Here is a 24,556-nt window from a genome sequence, read left to right as displayed (position 1 = left end):
ATCATGTTTGGTCATTACTTTGATTACAGTTATTAAGTTTTTAAAGTTGTCCTTCTGAAAAAAATAAATAAAGTTGTCCTTCTTTATAGTGATGCTGTTATTGCATAGAAACTGTAGTCCTAGATTGGTTCACTTAACTTAACTCTGTGTTACTTCATACAGGTCTTAGCAAGTTTCTCTGAGACTATCCCATAATGTTCCCATTACATTTATAGAATATTTTTTCAGCCATTCCCCACTTGATGAGTTCCACCTTAGTTTTCAGTTCTTTGCCACTACAAAAAAGAGCCACTATAAGCATTTTTGTACATATTAGTCCCTCATATCCTTCTTTGATCTCTTTGGGGGTTTAGTACTAGTAATGTTATATCAAAGGACATCTAGAGCTTAATTTTGACTATACCTATTCATAATTCTACCAAAAAATTAATGTGCCTATCTTCCCACAACCCCTCCAATATTTGTTATTTTAATTTTTCTATCTTTACCAATCTGATGAAATTGAGGTAGAACCTCAGAGTTCCCCTAATTATGTCATTTTGAACATTATTATCTATTGATTCAATTAGATTTTCTTTTTATATGCCAAGCTGGTAATTCTCTAATTTTTTCTTTAAAAACCCTCATTTCTTTCCGTTTTCCCCTCAGCACTAATTTCTTTTCCAGTTGTTTTCTCTAACACTCATAAAATTTATTTTTTTAATTAACATTTTTATTTATTTGTTTTTCTAACAATGTGCAGTGGTAGTATTCACTAGTCATCTTTTGGTAAAGTTTTAAGTTTCACATTTTCCTCCCTCCCTCCTTTTCCATCCTCTTTCCCCAACACAAAGCAGTCTAATATAAACTTTACCTGTGCAATTATGCTAAACTCTCATATAATTTATAAAATAATTTTGGCCTCTTTATCCCTCTTAGGAATTCTAGTTGAATTTGTGCCCAAGCTGTATTTTCCTATGAGGTTTTGCTTGTAGATGTTTGAAGTCAGTCTCTTCCTCTAGGTTTGAATCTTGAGTGTCCCAGTCATCTTTTTCATAGTATCCTTTTTTGTTTATTCATTCTTCCAGTCTTCCTTCCTGACTTTGGATCTGTCTTGGGGCCATGGTCACCATCAATCTGAACATTCACTACTTGCTTCTTTACATGCTCCTCACTTGGTACACAATCTAGAGCTTGAGACTACTACTTTTTTTTTTTCAGTTTTTGCAAGGCAGTGGGGTTAAGTGGCTTGCCCAGACCCACACAGCTAGGTAATTATTAAGTGTCTGAGGTTAGATTTGAACTCAGATACTCCTGACTCCAGGGCCGGTGCTCTATCCACTGTGCCACCTAGCCACCCCTTGAGACTACTTCTTGCAGGAGACTGCCATCCCTTGAAAGAGTCCCCTTCTCGGTCCATTTGGTTTCTGTGACCTGACACTAATGGGTTAACATGTGGCACTTTTTCCAGGATCAGGATCCTCTTTGCCAGATTAGGGACCTCTTCTTACCCTAAAGAATTATCATGGACTGGCCTTTGTGTAGTCCCTTCCCTGTAATGTTTCACATATCAGTTCCTAGCTGGACCCCATTTGCAGTACCTCAAAGCTCTCTCTTTTGTGATGACCTGGACTTGAAAAAGTAAATCATATGTTTGGGTTTTTCCCTTGGGTTTTCCATTTAGGACTATGTCTAGTGTCTTGATCTTTGTGGAATAATTATGGAAGAGAACTTGGCTGTTATTTCCTTCTCCAACATTTTGGCTGGTCTCCCTCAAATTAATAGGTTTAGTACAAGAGATACAAAACCTTACCCAAGTAAAAGCCTCTTGAAAATTGGAGTGGACCAAACACAAGCTAAAGATTCCATGAGACAAAAGACAGAAAAATAGAAAAAAAAAATGTATCTCATTTAAAATAATTGACCTGGAAAATATATAAAGGAGAGAAAATTTGTAACCATTTCATAGCTCCTTAAAAAGATATTAGCTTTAATACACTTGTTCAAAGACCAGCCAAATACAAATATTGGAATCAGGAAGACCTGAATTCAGATCTGACCTTAGATGTTAACTTAGCTCTGTGACCCTGAACAAGTCTCTGTTGAATCAGTTTCCCCCTCTGTACAATGAGAATAATAGCGCCTAGCTCAAAGAATTGAAGCCCACATCAAATGAGATATTTGTAAAGCACTTAGCAGAGAGTAGGCATTACATAAATGCTTTTCCTTTCCCTCATTGAGAAATCAACATTACTGTTCCCTTTCAAAAACAAAAATATCATGGCACCAACTTCACACTGCAATGTGGTCTGAACAGATTCCAGAGGTTCTCATGAACAATATGTATAATTCAAGAAAGGAAAGAGGTGGTTAGAATAAGATTGTACTGATTTGGAGGGCACTATGAGGAGTGCCATTTGGCAACGAGAATGAACACCAAGATGATGCCATGGTTATCCAGACAATAATTATAACTAAGAAAAAAGCAAATTGCTCTGTTATTATAAATGGTTGTTGTTGACTTTCCTTTAGAGATAAAATACAAAATGCTTTGTAAAATTGAAAACAGGAAAATTCTATAAGAAGTGATACATTATATTTCTTTAGTCTTTAACTTAGTAATTTGTACATATTTGTCTTGTTTGACTCTCAAGGGCTAAGGATCCTTATTTCCATTTTTGGAGATGTTGAAACAGATCTAAAAAGTTAAATCACTTGATCAAGATTATATAGTAAATAGACAACTTGAACCTAGTTTTTTTTTTAATTCACTGCTTTTCCTATTTGTACCCATATCAAATTATATCCAAGAAATTCATTAAAATAGTTCCTAGTACTCTGCCTACATATTGTCTTTTGAGTATTATCTTGATTCCCTTTGAAGATTATCTATAGGCTAGAGTAATGCAGATTACACTTGATGAAATATCAGTTTCATTGTTTAGGATTTTTTTATGATTAATCTTTCTGAAAACTGACATTGATTTTTTGCCATTATCATCTTACCAAAAAATTACATTGTCCATGATATCACCTGAGTGAACGGGTTTGAAATTCAATTTCATGTCCATTTTGTGTTCAGAATAAATTTTAATGAATTATATCTCTCACTAGATGGAAATTCCTTCTACGAAGATTGTGAACCAATATATTGCTACACAAGGTCCCCTTCCACACACCTGTGTACACTTTTGGCAAGCAGTCTGGGATCATAAGTTATCACTTATCATCATGCTGACCACACTCACAGAACGAGGACGGGTAAGTGTCTTTATTTCTATATCATAATGAACATGAGCTCATTCATTCTACCTTTTTTTACTTCCAAAGTGCTTGTTTCGGTGCTATCACATAGATACTGTTATTATTTTGAGATTTTATCTGAGTTTTGTTGAAAAACATGGTAGATTAAAAAAAAGGATCAGAGTCAGGTCCTGAGTTCAAATCATTTCTGCTAATTATTATATTGGACAAATCACTTGACCTCATTGTAAAATGAAGGGATTGGAATAGATGGCCTCTGGTCACTTTAAATCCCCTGAAATACCTTAAATTTTATTTTTCAGCTGCTAGCTGCATGTTTAGAATTCTGTTTCATTCTATTGTTAGCTCTTTCTTCTTTATAAAGTCCTTGACATCCATGATGACTGATGCTTTACAAACATGATTCATTATTTCCTAACATAAGTCTTGCACTCCACTAGTGAAAGCAGGGGGAGGGAAATCTTTAGTGTTTTTGTTATGATTTGCCTGTATATTTAAGAAATTAACTTCTTTTAAAAAAAGAAATTAACTTCTTTCCCTCTTTTCTTCAGCATAAATATGGATTTTTGTTTCTTATCAGATGGGTATAATATCCCCCTACTCTAATAAGAATTTTAAATAATCATATTCATAGGTAGGATATTTGTTTACATTTTTCTTCTTGTTTACTTGAGTTCCAAAACATTCATATAGAGTTGTTGTTGTTCAGTCATTTCAGGCAAGTCTGAAGCTTTGTCATCTCTTTTGGGGTTTTCTGGAGTGGTTTGCTATTTCCTTCTCCAGCTCTCTTTATGGATGAGGAAATTGAAGCAAACTGAGTTAAGTGACTTACCTAGGCTCACACAACTAATAGCTGTCTTAAGGCCATATTTGAACTCAGGAAGATGAATTTTTCTTGAATCAAATTTGACACTCTCTCTCTACCTAGCTGCCCAAGAACAATAAATAATATTGGTGGGGACATTTATGGTATTTTATTTCAGAGATAAAAGTAGTAAAATCCATTGTAACAGAAATGTCAAAAGTGTAATATCTATTCTTCTGTAGTTAAACCACCTCTTGAAGTGTCATTAAATGCTAAGAGTTTGAACCAGTATAAGGAACCAAGAAGTTTTGGCCAAAGCAGTTGTAATTTTAAGTTGCAACTGTTGTAATCCTCAGGTGAAGTCTAATCTAATTTAAAGTAAATTCTTGTGATCTGTCAGGTAGTGAGTGACAAATACCCTTCTGTATGAGAAGTGGTATTTGTAGAGTCAACAGAGACATCAGACACTCCTGTCACTTGTCTGGGGAGGCTACCCCATGGAAGGCAGGCAGGTGTTCTAATCACCAGTTTGTTCTCCAGAGTCTTATCAGTTCTGCAAATACTGATTAAATAACTCCTCTGCACAAAGCACTGTGGTAGGGACCTGAAAGTTTAATAAGTGGCTAGTACAAACAACACAGATTTCCATAATATGAAATATTTCATGGCAGTTATATTGAAGTAGTAGGAAAAGTGCATTGTGATCACAAGGAGAGAAGGTCATTAGAAGCTGAAGCAGGGAAGACAGGAATGAAGATTGATTTTTTGGCAAAGATTTCTGGGGAGAAAATGGCATTTAAGTTGGACTTTAAAAATAGGCAAAGAGCAAACATTCATAAGTCTATAAGCAAGAATAAAAATAGTTAAGAGCTTCCCAGGGATAATATTTATAGTTTAGACTGATGAAAGGCCCAGTGCATTGAGGGATTTTACTAGTAAATCCCTGGATTTTACTAGGGATTTCACTAATGGAATACTGATGATGGCTGATGATGAGGTCAAGGCTAGATATTGAGATGAGTGAAGCTAGAGCATCAGGGAGATGAATGGGAAAATAGAACTGAATCAACAGACCTCAAGTCAAAAGAATAGATTTATTTAGTATGAGTGGAGAAGGTGGAAGTATAGAAGGTTGTAATCTTAGAGGAATTTGGATGTTCTGGATTATGAAGGTGATACAGTCCCAAGATGGTGAAATCCTATAATTATTTTCTACCTCTCATCTGTACTTGAGTCACTGCTGTGAGGATGGTAGTAGATTTAAAACTGCAGGGAATGTTAATCTTATAGGGCAGCTAGGTGGTGCAGCAAATAGAGCAATGACCCTGGAGTCAGGAGGACTTGAGTTCAAATGTGACCTCAGACACTTGACACTAGCTGATTGACCCTGGACCAGTCATTTTATTCTGATTGTCTTGCCAAAACAACAACAACAGTCATATAACTCAATCCCCTCATTTTGCTGATGAGGGTGAAATCTTGTAAGTTGCACATACATTATAATTTGTCAAAAAGATCTGACTCATTTGAAAAATGAATTAAAGCTAATTCATTCTTTTGTTGCTTTTGTAGACCAAATGTCATCAGTATTGGCCCCACCCTCCAGATGTCATGGAATATGGGAACTTTCGTATCAAATGTCAGTCAGAAGTTTGCACCATTGCCTATGTTTTTAGAGAAATGCTGGTCACAAAAATTGAGGTAAACATTGGCAGACCTTACAATGTATTTGGTATAGAGGATAATAACTCAGTATCTATTCTTATTTCCTCCTAGCTCATTTGTGATTAGGAATGAATGAATGAATGAATGATTTTATCTTCTCTAGAATAAAGTATAGGGGGGTGGCATAGTAGATGTAGCTCTGGTCCTAGAGTCAGGAAAACTAATTTTCTTGAGTTCAAATTGAGCATCAGACACTAATATAATGTAATCCTGGACAAGTCATTTAACCCTGTTTGCCTCAATTTCCTCAGCTGTAAAATGAGGTAGAGGTGGAAATGGCAAACTACTGTGGTATCTTTGTCAAGAAAACCCAAAAAGGATCTCAAAGGGTTAGACTTGTTTGAAACAACTGAACAATAAAAGAATAAGAAATTAGTCTTTACTTGGACCTTAAAAATGGAATTTGGAGGATTTATACACTCAATGTGTTTATATAGTTGTATAAACAAAAAAGCTCTGACACACACTATGCAAATTTCAGGTATTTCTATTTTAAATCAAATAGCCTATTTTATGCAATGCTTAAAGCATTGATAAGCTATATATGCATATATATATATATATATAAAATCTCAAAAGATTTTGTTCCGATAAATCATTTTTGAGTAAAGTATGGTGGAATGAGTATTGTCTTAGAATCTAGAAATCTAGATTTGAATCATGCCTCCAACAGTTACTTTTTACAAATCACTTAATTTCCTCTAATCTCAATTTTTTCATCTGCAATGTAAGGATAATACTATGACATTCCCTAAGTCAGAAGTTTGCTGTAAGGAAAACATTTTCTATGAATGACCTATAATGTGAGTTTTTATTATTTTTAAATTACTTCCAAAAGCTCTTTGTTGCCCCTCAGTCAGCTATAGTACAAACCCTTCATAGAGTTAAAAGATCCAAACTCCTGAACTCTAGATATTGAACATACCACCCTAGAGTGTGTCAGATTTATAAACTGTGGCCCACCCAAGTGTGACTTGAACCAGAAAGAAATGTAATCAGAAGTGTTTAACAAATTAAATAAAACCATAGCACAACATAGATAAATTTTTTTGTGGTTTTCCAAGACAATATGTAACCCTCTAGAATCCTATCTAGATCAGTAGTTCTTAACCCAGGGTCTGGAAAGTGAAAAGAATCTAAGGATAGATTTAAGAGGTTCCATCCACTTGGATGGGTGAAAAAAAGTGTATTTTTATTTTCACTACCCTTTACAATATTACTTAGTTTATTTTATGGCTTTAAAAAAAAACATTCTGAGAAAGAGTTCCATGGGAATTCCCAGACTGCCAAAGGGGTACGGGGAAAAAAAAAGAAAATAGGTTAAGAAGCCCCCTGGACTGGATAGTCCAGTAAGACCTGAACCAACAAGGCAACCAAGAAATCTGAGACATGTCAAGTGATATCATAGAATCATGAACATCGCTGAATACCTGAAGCCCTCCTAAAAGGATCCTTGTAGCTAATGCCATATTTGATGAGCTAGTTCTCAGAGATCCAGGTAATAATTTCCCTGTCCAGTCCTACAAGGAAACATGACAACAGAGACAACAGATACCTGCAGGGCAAAAGTAAAACATATAGTAGATTGGTAGAAGGCAGTTGGCTCCTAAAAGAAATTCTGTATTTAAGCTTTTACATAAAGCAAAGTGTGTGCCACTTTATAGTTACTCCACAGAGAAGTGATAAAGGTGTTTACAGTACAATAGGTTTATCAGAATGGAGGGGTGGGAGTTAATTTTTTTCCATCTTATTGATTCTAGGCTTCAAGGTTTTTTCTGCAATTTTTTCCTTTTAAAGAACTAGGTTGGTTACTTATTCAAGAGATGACTGATTAGCTTTCTTCTTACAGAGATATAGATTTATGTAGTCCATTAACCTAACTGCTCACATGAGGCACCCCAACCTTATTGAGGAGCATTTGTAGGAAGTACAATCAGATCCTCATTAGTACTGATAACTGGATCCCTTTAAGTGGTTGCATCATACCAATCCAGATACGGTTGGGACCAGTTATCTTATAGTATATAATAATTACTGGAAATTGTATGAATTCAAATACATAGTAGTCACTTTACAGGATTTGAGACAAAGCTGTACTCAAAGTGATCAGTGAAAATTAGCAGCCAAAATTTGACATCTCATCCATGGCTAAAGAAATGATCCCACTATAAGAAGTTTTTTCCTTCATCAAGAAGATTTAGGGAAAGACTCTATTTGGTTAATTAAATTTTAGTTGTGTTAGAATCAGCAGATGGTTGTTTTGTTTGCAGATTAGGATGCATATTTACCTATCCAACAATTCTTCGTAATATTCTTAAGGACAAGATGGTGAATCATGCCTGAATGATGATGATAATTGACATTTATAAAATTTTCAAAACATTTAATATACCTGATTGTTTTGATTCTCACAGCAATCACGTCAGGAAAATGCTATAAATATTATTATCTCCATTTACAGGTGAGAAAACTGAGAGCTAAGTTAGGTGATTTTCCCATGGTCATACAGCTAACAAGTATTCTTGTTGTCTAGTCATCCTCAGCCTTGTCCAACTGTTCATGACTCCTCTTGGGGCTTTCTTGGCAAAAATACTGAAATGTTTTGCCATTTTGCTGATTGCCAACTCATTTTTCAGATGAGAAAACTGAGGCAAATAGGGTTAGGTGACTTGTCCAGAGTCACACAACTACTGAGTGTCTGAAGCCAGATTCAGGTCTTTCTAACTCCAGGTCCAGGATTCTATGCACTGTGTCATGCTTCTTCTTGGTACTAATATGTTTAGTTCAGATTTGTAGCCATTTGAATGATGCTACTTAAAAACTGTTGATTAATGGATTGCTGTCAACTTGGAAGGAGGTCTCTAGCATTATTCCTTAATGGTCTGTCATCTGCAAATTTAATAAGCATTGTTTATCAGATCCACAGGTGACACAAAGCTGAAAAGGATAGCTGGCATGTTGGATGGCAGAATTAGGACTCAGAAAGATCCTGCTGAGATGAGACTCACAAAATTAAATTTAATAAAGGATAAGAATATGTCCTGCACTTATCCACAGCATGTAGGGAAAGGAAACAATAAACTTGGGAATGAGGACTCCAGGAAACAGCATTTGGCAAGTTCACCCCATGGGTCTGGTTAGACTATTTAAATATGAGTTTCAGCAGTGGTAAACAAATTGTTTTCTCAAACAGCAGAGCAGTAGGAGTAGGAAGGGGTTTTCCCTTCCTTCTTTTTGAGTTCTCTGTCCATTTGAATAGGAATTCTTTGAGGCAGAGACCTTGTTTTCCCTTTCTTTGTATCTCCAGTGTTTTTCACAATGTCTGGCACCTAATAGACCCTCGGCAAAGGCTGATTGACTGTCTGAAAGGATACCCAGCAGGTTATGTCTGAAATTATGTGTGTTCCTTGAAGGGCCATTGTATAAGCCCCATTTGTCTTATCTTCTGGAGCCACATAGGTAAGCAGTGGTCTGCTGTTTGCCTTTGTCTTATATAATTGGAGAGGGGGCCATATAGCTTAAAAATGATTAATGTAAAAAAGATCTTGGGTTGAAGGGAATAAGAATTTATATTAGTGCCTACTGTTTTCAAGCACTATGTAAAAGTGCTTTTTACAAATCTTAAATCATTTGATCATATAATGAGTTACCAGCTTAGTACAAGTCAGCAGTGTTGTAGTAGTGGGGGGTTCAGTCATTTCAAGTGTGTCTGACTTTTTGTGACTCCATTTGGGGTTTTGTTGAAAAAGATACTGGAGAGGTTTGTCATTGCCTTCTCTAGCTCACTTTACAGATGAGGAACCTGAGGCAAGCAGGGTCAAGTGGTTTGCCCATGGGACTGGATTTCATCTTGGGTCTTCCTGACCCAAGGACCTGGTGTTCTATCTATCTATCTATCCATTGTTCTAGCTGCCCTCAGCAGCATGGTATGGCAACCAAAAAGACTATAAGATGTTAGACTGAACTCATGGTGTCCATAATGAGTGAGAAGATAATCATACTCTAGCCTAACCTGATTAGAACCCATTTGGGGTAGTGTTTTCAGTTCTGGCCATCTTGCTTTAAGAAGGACATTAATGCAAGATGATGAAATCATGTTATGCAAGGATTAGATGAAGGAACTACAGAGAAACATCTTTGAAGAAAAGCCTTAGATATACATGATATTCTTTGGCAAACATTCCAAGAGTTTAACAACAATACAGGGAGGCTGTGTGGCATGATGGAAGGGGCATGGGACTTGGAAGACCTTAATTCAAATTAATGCTGTGACATTTCCTGGCTGTGAATTATACAACTTAAATATTCTGAGTCTGAATTTATGAATAGAAAAATGAATGATGGATTGAATAAATGAAATAAAAATCACTTATTAAATGCATGTTTCAAGCTCTGGGCTCAATGCTGGAAATACAAATAGGTTTTTAAAAAATGAGTTCCTTCTCTTATGGAACTAGCATTCTAACCAAGGTAAACAAAACATATTCAAGTTCAAAGCAAGGGGGAAAGCCCAAGAATCCTTCACTACAAGCAGGTCAGGTGACAGTGTCCAGGAGTCTGGAGAGCATAAGGCAGAGCTCATTCTGCCTCTTAAGTCTCTTTGGTTTGGAGAACTTCAGGACACAGTGACAAGGTGGATGGTGGTAAAGCTTGGTGGTCCTTCAAAGCACCAGAAGGCTTATAGTTGGTGATTCCCAACTCATCCAAATGATAAGATGTCAGTCTTCCCTCCAGGCTGTTGTCTGTGCCACCATAGGTGGTTGTTGGAGTAGAATGAAGGGAAAGCAAATAAGGGCAAAGTCCTCTGTCAGGTTTTGAATATGAATTGAGGAAAATAATATTCCTACTTTTGATACACTATAAAATTTTCTACCTCATTGGGGCAGGTAAGTAACACTGTAAATAACACCTGAGACTTGGAGTCAGAAAGATTAGAATTCCAATCTGATCTCAGATACTTCTTCAAACTTCATCTCCACCCACAGGGACTAGATGCTTCAAACCAGTCAATGTTTAATGGCTAATCACAGTCATTGAAATGGAATTTTATGGTTAGGAACAGTTTCTATCAAGTGTTTTAGTGTTTGCAGTTTCTTCAGTATAGAAGGGCTAGTTATGGGGACTGAGTTTCAATAGTAAGACACTCCCAAGTAAGGAAATTGTCCACCAAGGCTAGTTGGCACCCTCTTTGCCATTTATAATCTTAGAGAGTTGCCTAAAGAACTAAAAGATTTACCCAGAGTCACATACAGCTAGAATGTATCAGACACATGAAATGAATCTAGGTCTTCCTAGCCTCAATGCTGTATGTCCATCATGTGATGACTCTGTTAAGTCCTATGAAATAGTTATGCATGTGTAATCTATGTAAGATTACTCATTGTCAAGGGGAGGGAGAAAATTTGAAACTCAAAATCTTACAAAAGTGAATGTTGGAAACTATTTTGCATATAATTGGAATAATAAATAAATATTTTTTAAAAAGACTGTGAAAATGCTGAGTAAAAAATGTGGTTTGGTGGATGGAGGGCTAACCTTGGAGATGGCAAGACTTGAGTTCAGCTTCTGCTTCTGACTTAGTGTAGCTATGTGACCATAGAGAAGTCACTTAATCTTTCTAGAATCTGAAGTAAAGAACATCTGTTTCCATCACAGACAGGAGAAGAACACAGAGTTACTCATCTCCAGTATGTTGCGTGGCCTGATCATGGAGTTCCTGAGGACTCGACAGACTTTTTGGAATTTGTAACCTATATGAGGGCAATGAGAGTGGAAAATGAACCTATTTTAGTTCATTGCAGGTATGTAGTTTAAAATAAATTTGTGTGGGAGTGGGAAAGGAAAGGGAAGTCCAAGACTAATATTCAGTTTATGGTGTTAATCTTGACTCCTAGAAAGACATGAAAATTTTTACTTTCTATACCCAGTAATCTCCTTAATACTTAATAAGAATAGTGTTAAGATCCAATCATTCTGGAGAACAATATGAAACTGTGTCCAAAGGACTATAAAAATGTGCATACCCTTTGATTAGCAATACCACTACTAGTTCTGTATTGCAACGAGATCAAAGAAAAAAGAATAGGACCTGTTTGTACAATCATATTTATAACAGCTCCGTTTGTTTTGGAAAAAAATTAGAAATCAGGGGCTATTCATCAATTGAGAAGTGGCTGAGCAAGTTGTGGTAGATGATTGTTTTGGAGTACTGTAGGCGTATGACAAATGATGAGGGGGGTGGTTTCAGAAAAACATAGCAAGACTCAATACAAACTGATGAAAAGTGAAGGGAGAACTGGGAGATCTCTGTAAACAATAGCAGTGTTGTAATATTAATCAACTGTGACAGACATGACTCCTCTGATCAATATAGTGATTCAAGACAAATCCTAAAGACTCATGATGAAAAAATGCTATCCACCTCTAGAGAGGTTGAACTATTGAGGGCAAATTGAAGTGTAATTTTTCTTGCTTTATTTTTCTTGCTTTTTAAATACATACATATATATATATATATATATATATATATATGTATATATATATATATAGCACTACATAGAAATATATGTTATATGATTTCACATGTATAATTGATATTGCTTGCCTTCTCAATTGGTGTGGAAGGGTGGAGGAGGAAGAGAGAATTTGGAATTCAAAATTAAAAGCTAAAAGAATGTTTAAAATAAATTATAATGTGAAAAAATACTTAACAAGATTTAGAAAACTATAAAATACAAATCCCTGTGATTCATATGAAGATATAAGGATCATTAGATGGATAATAAAATAATTCCTACTGTAATTTGAAACCATAAAAAAATTTCTGTTTATATACTTTAATTCTTTAATCTAATGGATAATACATATGTAAGGAAAGAAGATATTTATCTCTTTTACAAAAGACAAATTAAACCATAAAAAGTTAACCTTTAATGTTCACTTAAAAAAAAAACTAGGGGCAGCTAGGTGGCGTAGTAGATAGAGCACTGGCCCTGGAGTCAGGAGTACCTGAGTTCAAATCCAGGAACAGACACTTAATAATTACCTAGCTGTGTGGCTCTGGGCAAGCCACTTAACCCCATTTGCCTTGGAAAAAAAAACAACTAAAAAACAAACTAAAATAGTCTAATTGGAATTCTTTACTCCAATTAAATAAATTGGAAAATTTATTCCCCCAAATCCTCATAATTTCAAGGTCATTCTTTATGTTATAAATGTTATTAGAATTTGCATCAATTGTCATGAGAGTTGCCTACACATAATATATAAAATTAGAGTTCCCAAATAACTGGAAACACCCACATTGAGTATATGCTATGAATAAATACTCACTAGAGTTATCTCATAGAATCTCAAAATGGAAAGGAACCTTAGGAACTAACTTATTCAACTGGAACGTGAAAAAGAATCCATTTTTCAACATGCCCCCCAGTTCCAAAGGATTTTTTTTTCCTTTTAGAATGATATGGCATTTAAACTATGGCATTCCAGTGATTCCAAGTCCAAACCTGTCTTCCTAATGTGCTTTTGCTTTCCTTTTTTCATTTTTTAGTGCTGGAATAGGTCGAACTGGTGTGTTGGTCACTATGGAAACAGCCATGTGTTTAATTGAAAGAAGCCAGCCTGTTTATCCATTGGATATTATCCGGAAAATGAGAGACCAGCGTGCAATGATGGTGCAGACATCAGTGAGTTAGAATACTAACCTAATTCCAGATCATGTGAAGCCCTCCTTGCTAAAATGTTTTCACACTGAATTTTTGATAAGTTAAAAATTTCTGGGAAATATCCATTTTATTTGCTTTTGTTCAACAGAGAATTCAGGCTGGCCCAGAAGTTTATCCTCATTTTCTAGCTCCTCTCTGCTTTGGGCACCAAGGAAGTGATGCCCTTCTTGGATAGCTGAAGATAAGACTCAGTTAATTAGTGTGAGCTGTATCTTTAAGGTTCTCTCAGTCTTTTTTCCTCCAGGAGCAACATCAAGGAAAGCAAGCAATAGCTAATTTGAAAACAAACTGTATCCTTAGATTTTTTTTTTCTTCAGATAGAACACTGGACCTCGAATCAGAAAGACCTGAGTTCAGCTATGGTCTGCAACACTTATTAGCTATTTGTCTTTGGGCAAGTCTCTCAACCTCTCTTTGCCTCAATTTCCTCTTCTATAAGATGGGGATATCTATCTCCCAGACTTGTTGAGGATAAAGTGAGATAGTAATCATGAAGCACTCACTACACATAATTCTATATAAATGTTAGCTATTGTTTATTTACCAATTTATTTTCCAGTGTCTGTAAAAATGTGTTTAATGAGTTCTCTCATACTCACCACAAAGCAGGATTTTTTTTCCCTTCTAAAACCACTGAATATTCATAGGTTTTTCCCCTCCCCCCAAATGAAAAACAAAATAAAACAAAACCCTTGTAACAAATATGTAGCAAGCACAACAAATTCTCACTTTAGCCATATCCAAAAATGTGTCTAGTTGTATAGCCGGGTCATCTTTTTTGGTCCTGAATTGGACAAATAACCTTTATCATTGTACCTCTGGAACTGAGGTTGACTGTTGCCTTAATCCTCGTTCAAAGGTATTTTCTAAAGTGTGGCATTAGAATCCATTACTTGCATAGCAATCTTATGAGTCCATTAGGCTTTTGTGGGCTGGCCTAGAAGCCTAATATTGTGTCTTTGAGGAAAATATATTCTGAATTAGAACTCAGAAATCTGAACATGTGTACTATCAGAAAGGACTCATATTGACCCTGAAAGAGAAGAGAAAACCCCCCTTCTTAGCTTTATTTCATTGATCCTGAAACAGGGAAATACCCCTCTTAGCTACAGTAGCAGGCAGAGTATTAATTAACTGACTAAGATGCAAAACACAGATTTCCTCTTCCCCTAGGACTACAGCTGCTATTTTTCTGCATTCTTCACCCCCCCTATCAGTATGTTTTCTACCCAGAAAAAGGAGAATATTCTCTATTATTTCAATAATTATTTATGTCTCTATTATAGATGTAACCTCCTTTTCTCTAGAGAAGGGGTGGGGAACATTTCTTCTGCCATGGGCCATTTGGATATTTATGACATCATTTACTATATTTAATTACTTAATTTTTAAATTACTACATTTAATTAATTACATTTTTTAAAATTAAAATTGCTCCTAAAAAGCTCCTATATTTATTTAATTTTGAGTCCTGCCTGTGTTGCTGTGCCCCTATTCTAGAGGATAATTTCAGCCAGCTCAGCTCTTATGTGTTCAGTGTTCATTCAACATTTTATTAAGCAAGTGACCACTATCTGCAGAGTGTTGTGCCTAGGTTCTGGAAAAGTTATTGAGGACAACTAGGTGGTGCAGAGGCTAGAGCACCAGCCCTGGAGTTAGGAGGACCTGAGTTCAAATCCAGACTCAGACCCTTAATAATTGCCTAGCTGTGTAACCCCATTATCTTATATATCTCAAAGCTATTGAGCATAGACATGTATAGGTTCAGTTTCCTGTGGAACTAGGGGAACATGGTAGAGAATTTAGGATATAGATTTTGAGCCAGAAGGAACCTCAGAGGTCAACTTCTCCAATCCCTTTATTTTACTCTTGTTCTTCATTGACTAAGGAGGCTATAGAGGTGACCCAAGGCCATCATTTTAATTATCTTTAATTATCTTCAACTCTCCAAAAAGGGCACTACTCCCCTTGTGCCAGAGAAAAACTTTGAGTAGCTAGGATATCTAGGATTAACTTTTGGGATAGCCCAAATTCTCAGAGCTGAAATCCTGGACCATCATCTTCTAGCTCCAGAAGAGGGGATCTTATGCCAGTATAAGGACTCAGGATTAGCTGGACTGAAGCATTCAGTTAAAACCTATATGTAAGCTCCATGAGGACAGGGGACTACACTTATCCATTCCACATCACAACTTTCCCCATTATGATCTGAATACATTGCAGGTTTGCATAAAATTGTTTTTTTGGTTTTTGCAAGGCCATGGGGTTATGTGACTTGCCCAAGGTCACACAACTAGGTAATTATTAAGTGCTGGGACCAGATTTGAACTCAGGTACTCCTGACTCCAGGGCCGGTGCTCTATCCACTGCACCACCTAGATGCCCTGTATAAGAAATTAAATTTAGAATTGGGGGGGAGAGTTTTGTGAAAGCCAGAGATGACACACAGAGGCAAGTAAATGACACAGAAAAAGTTAGTATTGTAATATCAACCCAAATTTTGTAGTAATATACTGTAAACAACCCATAAAAGGAAAAAATTCAGACCTCTATTACCAGAAAATTTTTATACAGGTTTCCTGATCATGAGGACACTGTGCCCCTAATCCATAGGATGTGAAAGACAGAACTATATATCTTGTTTAAATTTTGCATTTCAAATCTGATACAATCTAGTGATAATATCCATTTGGAAGTAAGCTCCATGAGAACAGGAACCCAATCTCATCTAAGCTTTGTCTATCTTCCTAGCACAATGTGTTGGTATTAGTTCATGGGACAATTTAAACATATATACATATATATATTCATATATATATACATACACACACACATACAAATAATAAGCTACATTAGTGTTAGTATTAGTGCTGACACTGCTTCAAGTTTAGGCTTACTGTAGCTCAGAACCCTTGAGCTCAAGTGCCTTACCAGTCCCATCCTTTCCAAGAGCAGGGATTAGAGTAAGTGCCATTAGAGCTGGCAAGAAAATGATTCTGAAGAGACAGAAGGGAATGTGTTGGCAAGAACTTGACAAAAGAAAAGTTATACAACAGGGGACTAGCCCTGCCAAGTTTGTTAAAGGCTAAGACACTATACAAAGCACTTTACAATTATTAGCATATTTAATCCTCCCAACAATCCTTGAAGGATAGTTGGAATTCCCATTTTACTGAAAAGGAAACTGACACAACTAGAAATTAGACAGCTTGTCCAGGGTGAGCCAGCCAAATGTCTGAGGTCAGATTTGAACTCCAGTTTATGTATTTATACAGACTTATATACCTCTCTCTCTCTCCCTTTCTCTTCATATATATATATATATATATATATATATATATATATATATATATATATATATATATATACACACACATACACACATGTGTGTATATATAAAATGTATTTTTATTGAATGAATAATGTGGTATTTGATCATAGTTCAAGGCCAAAGGGAACCTTAGAAGCCGTCCCATAAGGAAGAATGAGGTACAGGGAAGGCCCACGAGTTTATCTCAAGGTTATCTAGGCCCATATCCTTTATTTTTACACAGGAGAAAACCAAAACTTAGAGGGACAAAGAGACTTGCCTGGGGTCACACAGTTGTTAAATGTCTATGTCAACATTCAATTCCAAGTTTTCTGTCTTCAGTGCCTGTTCTGCTCTAAATAGACCAAATTACAAAATTTAGATTTGATTTGAGTTGGCATAAAATTCTCTAATTTTCTCTCACCCTCCCTCCTTCCTTCTCTTTCCCACCTCCTTTCCTCCCTCTCTGCTGTCCTTCCTTTCCCTCTCCTCCATCCTCTCCCTCCTCTCCCTCCTCTCCCTCATGTGTATATAAATATTTTTTAACTGTATGGACAATTTCAGTACCCAATGAGCCTTGTTCCTTTTACTAATGCAATTTAGCAGCTGCTCCAAAGTTGCCTAGAGCTCTGAGAGATTTCATGACATGCCCAGCCAGGGTCCCCCAGCTGCTCTGTGTCAGAGGCAGGCCATGGACCCAGTCTTTGGACCCTGAAGCTAGCTCCCTAGCCATTATGGTATTTTACCTCTCAGTTCTTTTCAACTATCATTGAAATAAATCAATGCCTCATACCTGTTGTGTAATTTAACTTCTTTTGTCAAGTTCTTGCAAACACATTCCCTTCTGGCTCTTCAGAATCATTTTCTTGCCAGGTGTAATGGCATTTATCTCTAATCCCTTGTCCCGGGAAGGTTGGGGCTGGTAGATCACTGGGCTCAAGAGTTCTGAGCTACAATAAGCCTAAACCTGAAGCAGTGTCTAGCTACTAAGTTAGACTAAGTACACTAAGACTAACCCCAATATATAGTGGATCTTTAGGAGGGGAGGAGGCAGGGCAGAAGACAGGGAATGGGCTAAGGAGGGCTGAATCAGTTCAGGTCAGACAGGAGCTTCCAAAGGGATCCACATTGGAAGCCAGCCAGTGAGTGGACACATTACCAGCCTGGAAAAGATACACCGACCCAGGTTCCCTAACTCCCTCAAAAAAAAAACAACTCCTGTTTTATTTCTTTAATTATTTTCTCTACCCTGTCTTGATTCTTTCTAATATCCCAGAATAGCAAGAATAACATTATTATTACTTACACTTGCATAATTACATGCCAAGGACTTTAAAATTATTATCATTTTTAATCCTCACAGCACTCTGGGAAGGTAGTTGGCATTATTATTCCCATTTTGCTAAAGAGGAAACTGAGGTAAATAGAAGTTAGATGACTTATCCAGAGTCCCCCAGCTTAAGTGTCGGAGGTCAGATTTTCCTGACTCCAAACCCAGAGTTCAATCCACTGCTTTACCCATGAATAAGAGATGTTACTCCAGATCTTTCACATTCTTCCCTATCAGAAAACTTACATTCATAATAGATATGTAATGAGGACCAACTCATAAGGAAGATAACATAACACATGCCTTGAAGATCACTGGAATATTTGCCTCTGTCCAGAAGGTTGTGGTAGCTAGCCCTCCAACCCTCTGTTTCTGAAATTCTCCTAGAATTCTTTGCAGTTTTTCCTTGAAACTCGCATTATCTGTTTGCCTGCAGCTCATTTCTCTAATGGAATCACTCAGACATTTATTTATCCCTGCTTCATCAGCAAACACAGTAGAGTATCCATGAGAGACACTCATACACACAGACTCATACAAAGACGCACATGTGCACATGTGCATATATTTATTTTTCTTGACCTCTCTAGAAGGGATGACCTACAAATACAAATACAAAAGTATTATCTAATTGGATCCTCAAGTCAGTAGGAAAGATGGTAATTTTTTTTTATCTATTTTACAGGTGAGAAAATAAAAACATAGAAAATTTTGAATTGGCCAGAATTAGTAACAGAGCCAGAACTAGCTCCAAAGTCACCTGATTACAAGGGGCAGTTGGAATGGAATGCCTTTAAGTCAAAAAAAAATTTTTTAATTTAATTTTTTCTTTATAAAAGAAATTTTTTACATTATTAGTAAACAATTTTTAGAACATACCCTCCTGTAGTGGTATGGGCTAAAAACAGAATAAAAATGGTTTAGAAATAGTAATAGAGGATATAACTATAAATCTTTTTTAAGAGAAAGAAGTATTTAGGGCAAATCCCTTATGTTTGTTGTCAGGGAAGGGAAGCACATGGTACTTCTCAGAGCCAGAACATTGAAAGGGATGTATTGTGATTATGACTAGTGTGATGCTTGCTGAAGGGTAAAGGAATGCCAAATCTTACCACATAATATTTTCTAATTATTTCTAATGCTTATTATATTATATTATAATTCTATATTATATCCTGATTAATTCTAATTATATTATATTATATTATAATGATTATTTTGACCTCTACTTTTGGATACCATTTCTGGATTGATACTCTGCAGTTCCATGAAACCAACCCTTCTATCATGCTCTTTACAGATAGTGGTTGAAGATCTAGCTTCTTAGGTACAAAGAGGGTCTGCCTAATCTCAGATTTCTTTTAGACAAATCACTTAAACTCCTGGGCCTCAGTTTTCTTATCTGTAAAATGAGAAGGTCTGAAGTACCTTCCTAGCTCTAGCTCTATCTCTAACCAACTTTGCAACTTCAGATAAACCACTTAACTACTCTAAGCTCTCTGGTTTCTCATAGACAGAATGTAAATAGTAATATGTGAACCAGCTTCTTCAACTGGTTGTTACAAGGAAAAAGATTTGTAGATTTTAAAACACAGCATAAATGTGTACTATTATTATATCATGAATTGTGTAATATCAATAATGTCTCCAATCCTCAGTTTTCCCATCTGTAAAGTAAGAAGGTTGTGATAGCTAACCCTCCAAGATTACTTCCTTCCCTAGCACTCTGTAGTTTTCTACAATTCCTAAAGAAATGGAGGCATAGGGGCAGAGAGGTAGCACAATGGACAGAGCACCAGCCTTGGAGTCAGAAGGACCTGAGTTCAAATCCACCTATCTGGTGACCTTGGGCAAGTCACTTAACCCCCATTGCCTTGCAAAAAAAAAGAAAAAAGAGAGGTATAACATATGTGCTTTTAGGGTGGGTCCATTTTCAGGCATCATTTCATAATTTTAATAATTTTAACTGATCATATTTATTCATAATCAAGCATTTTAATCAAATGATAGGCTCTCACAGGTATGCATGTTTTTCTTGACCCCTTTAGAAGGAATGGCCTACAAAATCAAGTCACTGTGGAAAGCAAGTTATCCCTTCCTTTTGCAGGTATGCAAAAGGACTGGGGCTTAGAATGGACCTTAGAATGAGCCCCAGATCAACCTGATGATCCCCAAGCAAGCATATCTCTTAACTCCAGAGCCAGATATCCCAACTCTGACCCTTTCTTTGATTTCTAAGATTTTTCCTGTAGGAAAAATTTCTAAAGCGGATTTTTTAATCCATGCACCATCATATGTTAGGTCTCTGCAAATAACTCAACTTTCTAGAAGCTCTTCATTTTTTCCCCTCTCTTCCACAGAGCCAATACAAGTTTGTCTGTGAAGCTATCCTTCGTGTCTACAAAGATGGTCTGGTTCAACCACTTGATTCTAGCTAACGTGACTGTTCATTTCCCAAGAATACCAGCCCTGGGAACAAGATACATCTGACTGTCAACAAGATGGATCCACAGAGGCTATAAGAAGAGAGAACCTTTGAACTCTGGCACTTTAAATTTCCTTAGGAAAAAAAGCATCTTGTATATAAGAACACATAGATTCGCGTGCATGCGGTTATGTGTAATACCGTTCCTACGCAGATATGTGGACAAAAACTTCAGTGGTATGTAACTTGCTGCTGTTAGCCACTGGAGAAATAATCAAAAGGAAAAAAAGACTCAAGTGAAAACTCATGGCCTCTGTCTTAACTTGCCTTTAAAAGACTTTCCTGTAGGCAGCCCAGCCATAATAACCCTAGTAGCCATCATTTTGCTAAGCATTCAGAAACTAAGTAGCATTGGTTATTTTAGGCTTATCAGGTATTTTGTTTGAGAAAAAAAAATACTAAAGGCTAAACATTTCTGGGCTCCTAGAAAGAGTCGGAACAATTAGAGAATTAACTCTCTTGTCCATCGTTGAAAACTGCCTATTTGTCAGTGGATCTGTGATCTTGTTGGTCTGGGTACTCCCTCCATGATTTCTTACCTTGTTCACTTTTTTATCTGTGCTTATGTCTTCTCTAGAGGATCCTACCCAATGCACTAAAAACCTTCCCCTCGGTTTTTGGTTGTTTTTATGTTTTATTTTGTTTTGTTTTTTTTTTAACATTTTGTGAATACCATTGTACTACTTAGTACACCAGCTCATCTATTGTCTATCAGCCTCACTTACATGTTAGATGGACCCACACCCTTTTCCCTGTCATTCATACCCTCACTGTTCTATTTCATACCACTTTTTATACTCAAATCATCATTGTGATATGCTGCAGCCCTCTTACACTTACCCTGTGATTGCTCTGAGTTATCTACCATGATATTCCAAGATTTGCCATCATAAAGTATCACTGGGGAAAGGATTGGTGTTAAAAAGATGGGTTTTAGTTCAGGGAATAGCAACCCTTGAAAGAATGCCAGAAAGAATACCAGATACTGGTAAATAGTGAATATTCATTCGCTACATACAATAGATATACAAGGTCTAATATAATATAAACAAGGCATGCTAAGTGTAACATTGTTTATTATTTTTTAATGCCTTCAGGTGTTGAATCATTCAGATGTTAATATTTTTGAGAATTGTTTCCCAAGCCTCCCTTCTTACCTCTCCCCCTCATTTCCTCTTTCTGGTTTTTATTTAAATATGAAAACCAGAAAAAAAATTTTTATTTTACTTATAAACTCTAAACTTAGATTCTGAGATTTTGTCTTCTCAGTTTCTTGGATTTATTTATTAGTGTTAGATACAGTTTGTGAATTGATACTATGTCACCTTGTCTTTCTGACTTGTTTACTGTGCACTCAAAATCCAATACTGGAAAATGTCTACTACTGAAGCTACTCAACATTTTGCTGCTACTTCAAACTGTTAGACATGGGGAAAACTGTGTTATTAGTGTGGGGATGATACAGTAGAAATATTCAAACTTTGGCCGTTCCAAAAATCATTTTTTAATCCAGTTGACCATGAGAAACACAAATACCCCAAGGGGTATACGTGTGTGTGTGTGTGTGTGTGTGTGTGTGTGTGTGTGTGTGTGTTTGTGTGTGTGTGTGTGTTTCAGGGGCAATTTAATACAAGTTATGAATGAGTTATAAAATTCAGGTTTCTGTATATATATATACATACATATATATGAAAGTGTACACAGGTTTCTGTATGTGTATATATATATATATATATATATATATATATATATATATATATATATATATGGAAGTGTACACTTTTACCTTACCCATAATACAATGGTCTCAGTTTCATTTCAAAGGGGAGGATCAGACCATCTGAATGGTATAAACACAACATTGACATTAATTTATTTGAGCACATCCTACTTGTAATTTCTGTTTCTGTTAATAATATTGTTAAATTTTTAAAATATATATATAATAGAATTATAACAAATATTATTTAAGGAAAATAATCTGAAGATCTTAATATGGTATACAATGTAGACATTTATAAATGTTGATAAAAAAGGAAGCTAGCAAGTTTCTTAATGAGAAGTATAAATAAAGATGCTTTCCTATGATTATGCCTCGTGATGAGGATGCCATTTTGATATTCTGCAATCTCTAAACTAAATAAAAGGTTTCCTTTAGTTATGAAATGGTTAAAGCATATAACAGGAGCTAATTTTTCTAAAAGTATTAAGACCTGTATCTATAGATCAACCACATTTGCTCAAATGATTTACCCATTTTTTCCACAAATATTTTAAAATAGGGTAGCGGAAGAAATGCTAGGTTATTTGGTAATATTGTCCTTACTCTCTGGATGCTGGCAGCTCTAGCAGTGTTCAATAACTTTCCCCCCTTAACAAACTGTGCATAAATGTTAGCACCTCAGACTAGCAAGATGGGTTTTTAGTAAAGAGTTCTGGGATAAGTTAGGAGAACTTCCTGCATTTAACCTTTCTGTGTCTGATTTCCACCCTGTAAAATGGAAATGATAACTAAATGTTTAGCTTCAGAAAGGTTTGAGAATAACACATCTCATTTCTATAGTGTTTTTCAGTTTTACAAAGTATTTCCACTTAGCAACCCTGGGGGGGTATATGGTACAATTTTTTTATCCTCATTTTGCAGTGAAAGAAATTAAAACTAGGAGAGGTTCACCTAAGTTGCACAACTCAAAAGTTTCAGATCTGGGTCTCGAACCCAATACTCATGATTCCAAATCTGTTTCCCTTCCCCCTATACTTCATCTTAGTCCAAATAGGATGCAAGATCTAAGTTAGTATTGTAGTTGGGGAGAGGGACAGGGGACTGTGATTTCATTGGTATAGAGAATTCCCACATGATAAACCCCCTTGGCTGATGCAGATCATTACCATTTCTTTTTCTTAGAACCTTGGAAAGTCACCTTTGAGTGATTGACAGGGTCACTCAGCTAGTATGTTTCATTGGGAGGTCTTGAACCTAAGTCTTTCTGACTCTGAGGTATTCTATTAACTCTCTTCACAGTAGTTGTTAAGGAAATTTTGAAAGAATTCTGATAATCCAAAATGTTTTATTTCATCACCTGCAAGCTAACTCAGTTGCCACAAATATTTGATATCTTGATTTTTCTTACTACAACATATTCTTGCCAGGAGGAGCAAGAGTAAAAAGTTCCATTATCTTAATTTGTTCTCAAAAAGAAAAAAAAAGGAATGGGGGAATGAGCAGGCACCCTCTCCCCAATACATATGCACAAACACACACACTCTTATATCATTTAAGTACTTCTAGAACTTGGAATCCACACCATTGTTGCCTCCTTAGGACTTCTGATTCTTTCCATGTGCCCTGGAGCTGAACTTTCTTTTATATACTCTCTACCCAATTAAGAGTGTAAGCTCCTTGAGGTTAAGGACTGATTTCCGTTTATTGGGGGGGGGGGGGGGGTTTGGGGTTTTTTTATTTGTAATATGTATAGTTACAGTGTTTGGCCTGTGGTTATTTAAACATTTTTTCTTTCATTAATTGATTTATTTACTCATATCCATGGATCAAATGAAACCATGAATGTAAAGGGGCTTTAATAAACCTTAAAAGTTCTTTGGCAGTACTCAGCTATTAATAGCTGAGTACTGCCAATAGAAAAATGATCTTCAATGATACTGTGATAAAAATGCATATTTTATGCTTCCTTATGAGACAGATTTGATTTTTTAATAAATAAAAAATCAATAATAGTACCCAAAAATCACAGGTCATAAGGTAGCAATTTTTTTTGGTCAGAATTTGTTAACGGGGAAGGGCAGAATCCACAAAATAAATAAAAATTGCATATTGAATTCTGTAATTTAAAATTTTAGTTTATACCTACACCTATTAGGACTGGGAATTTTAGTCATGAACTTTGGAATCAGAACAAATTCTTTACCTTGG

At 36.0% G+C, this 24,556-nt stretch overlaps 1 protein-coding gene across 10 annotated transcripts in view; it reads left to right on the top strand.

Moving 5' to 3' along the window:
• PTPN3 (protein tyrosine phosphatase non-receptor type 3) overlaps positions 1-24,049 on the top strand; it is a 291,839-nt gene extending 267,790 nt beyond the window's left edge. For all 10 annotated transcript variants that reach the window (XM_074208223.1, XM_074208222.1, XM_074208224.1 and 7 more), the window contains 5 exons: positions 3,094-3,240; positions 5,621-5,749; positions 11,429-11,574; positions 13,326-13,461; positions 20,501-24,049. In XM_074208223.1, coding sequence (XP_074064324.1) covers positions 3,094-3,240; positions 5,621-5,749; positions 11,429-11,574; positions 13,326-13,461; positions 20,501-20,578 — 636 coding nt within the window. In that variant the 3' untranslated portion in view covers positions 20,579-24,049. The remainder of the gene's footprint in view (positions 1-3,093; positions 3,241-5,620; positions 5,750-11,428; positions 11,575-13,325; positions 13,462-20,500) is intronic.
• Positions 24,050-24,556: the final 507 nt, after the last annotated feature.

Source organism: Macrotis lagotis, chromosome X, assembly GCF_037893015.1.
Source record: "Macrotis lagotis isolate mMagLag1 chromosome X, bilby.v1.9.chrom.fasta, whole genome shotgun sequence".
Classification (NCBI taxonomy): Eukaryota; Metazoa; Chordata; class Mammalia; order Peramelemorphia; family Peramelidae; genus Macrotis; species Macrotis lagotis.
The sequence above is the reverse complement of the archived record's forward strand: the minus strand, read 5'-3'. Positions and strand labels throughout refer to the sequence as shown.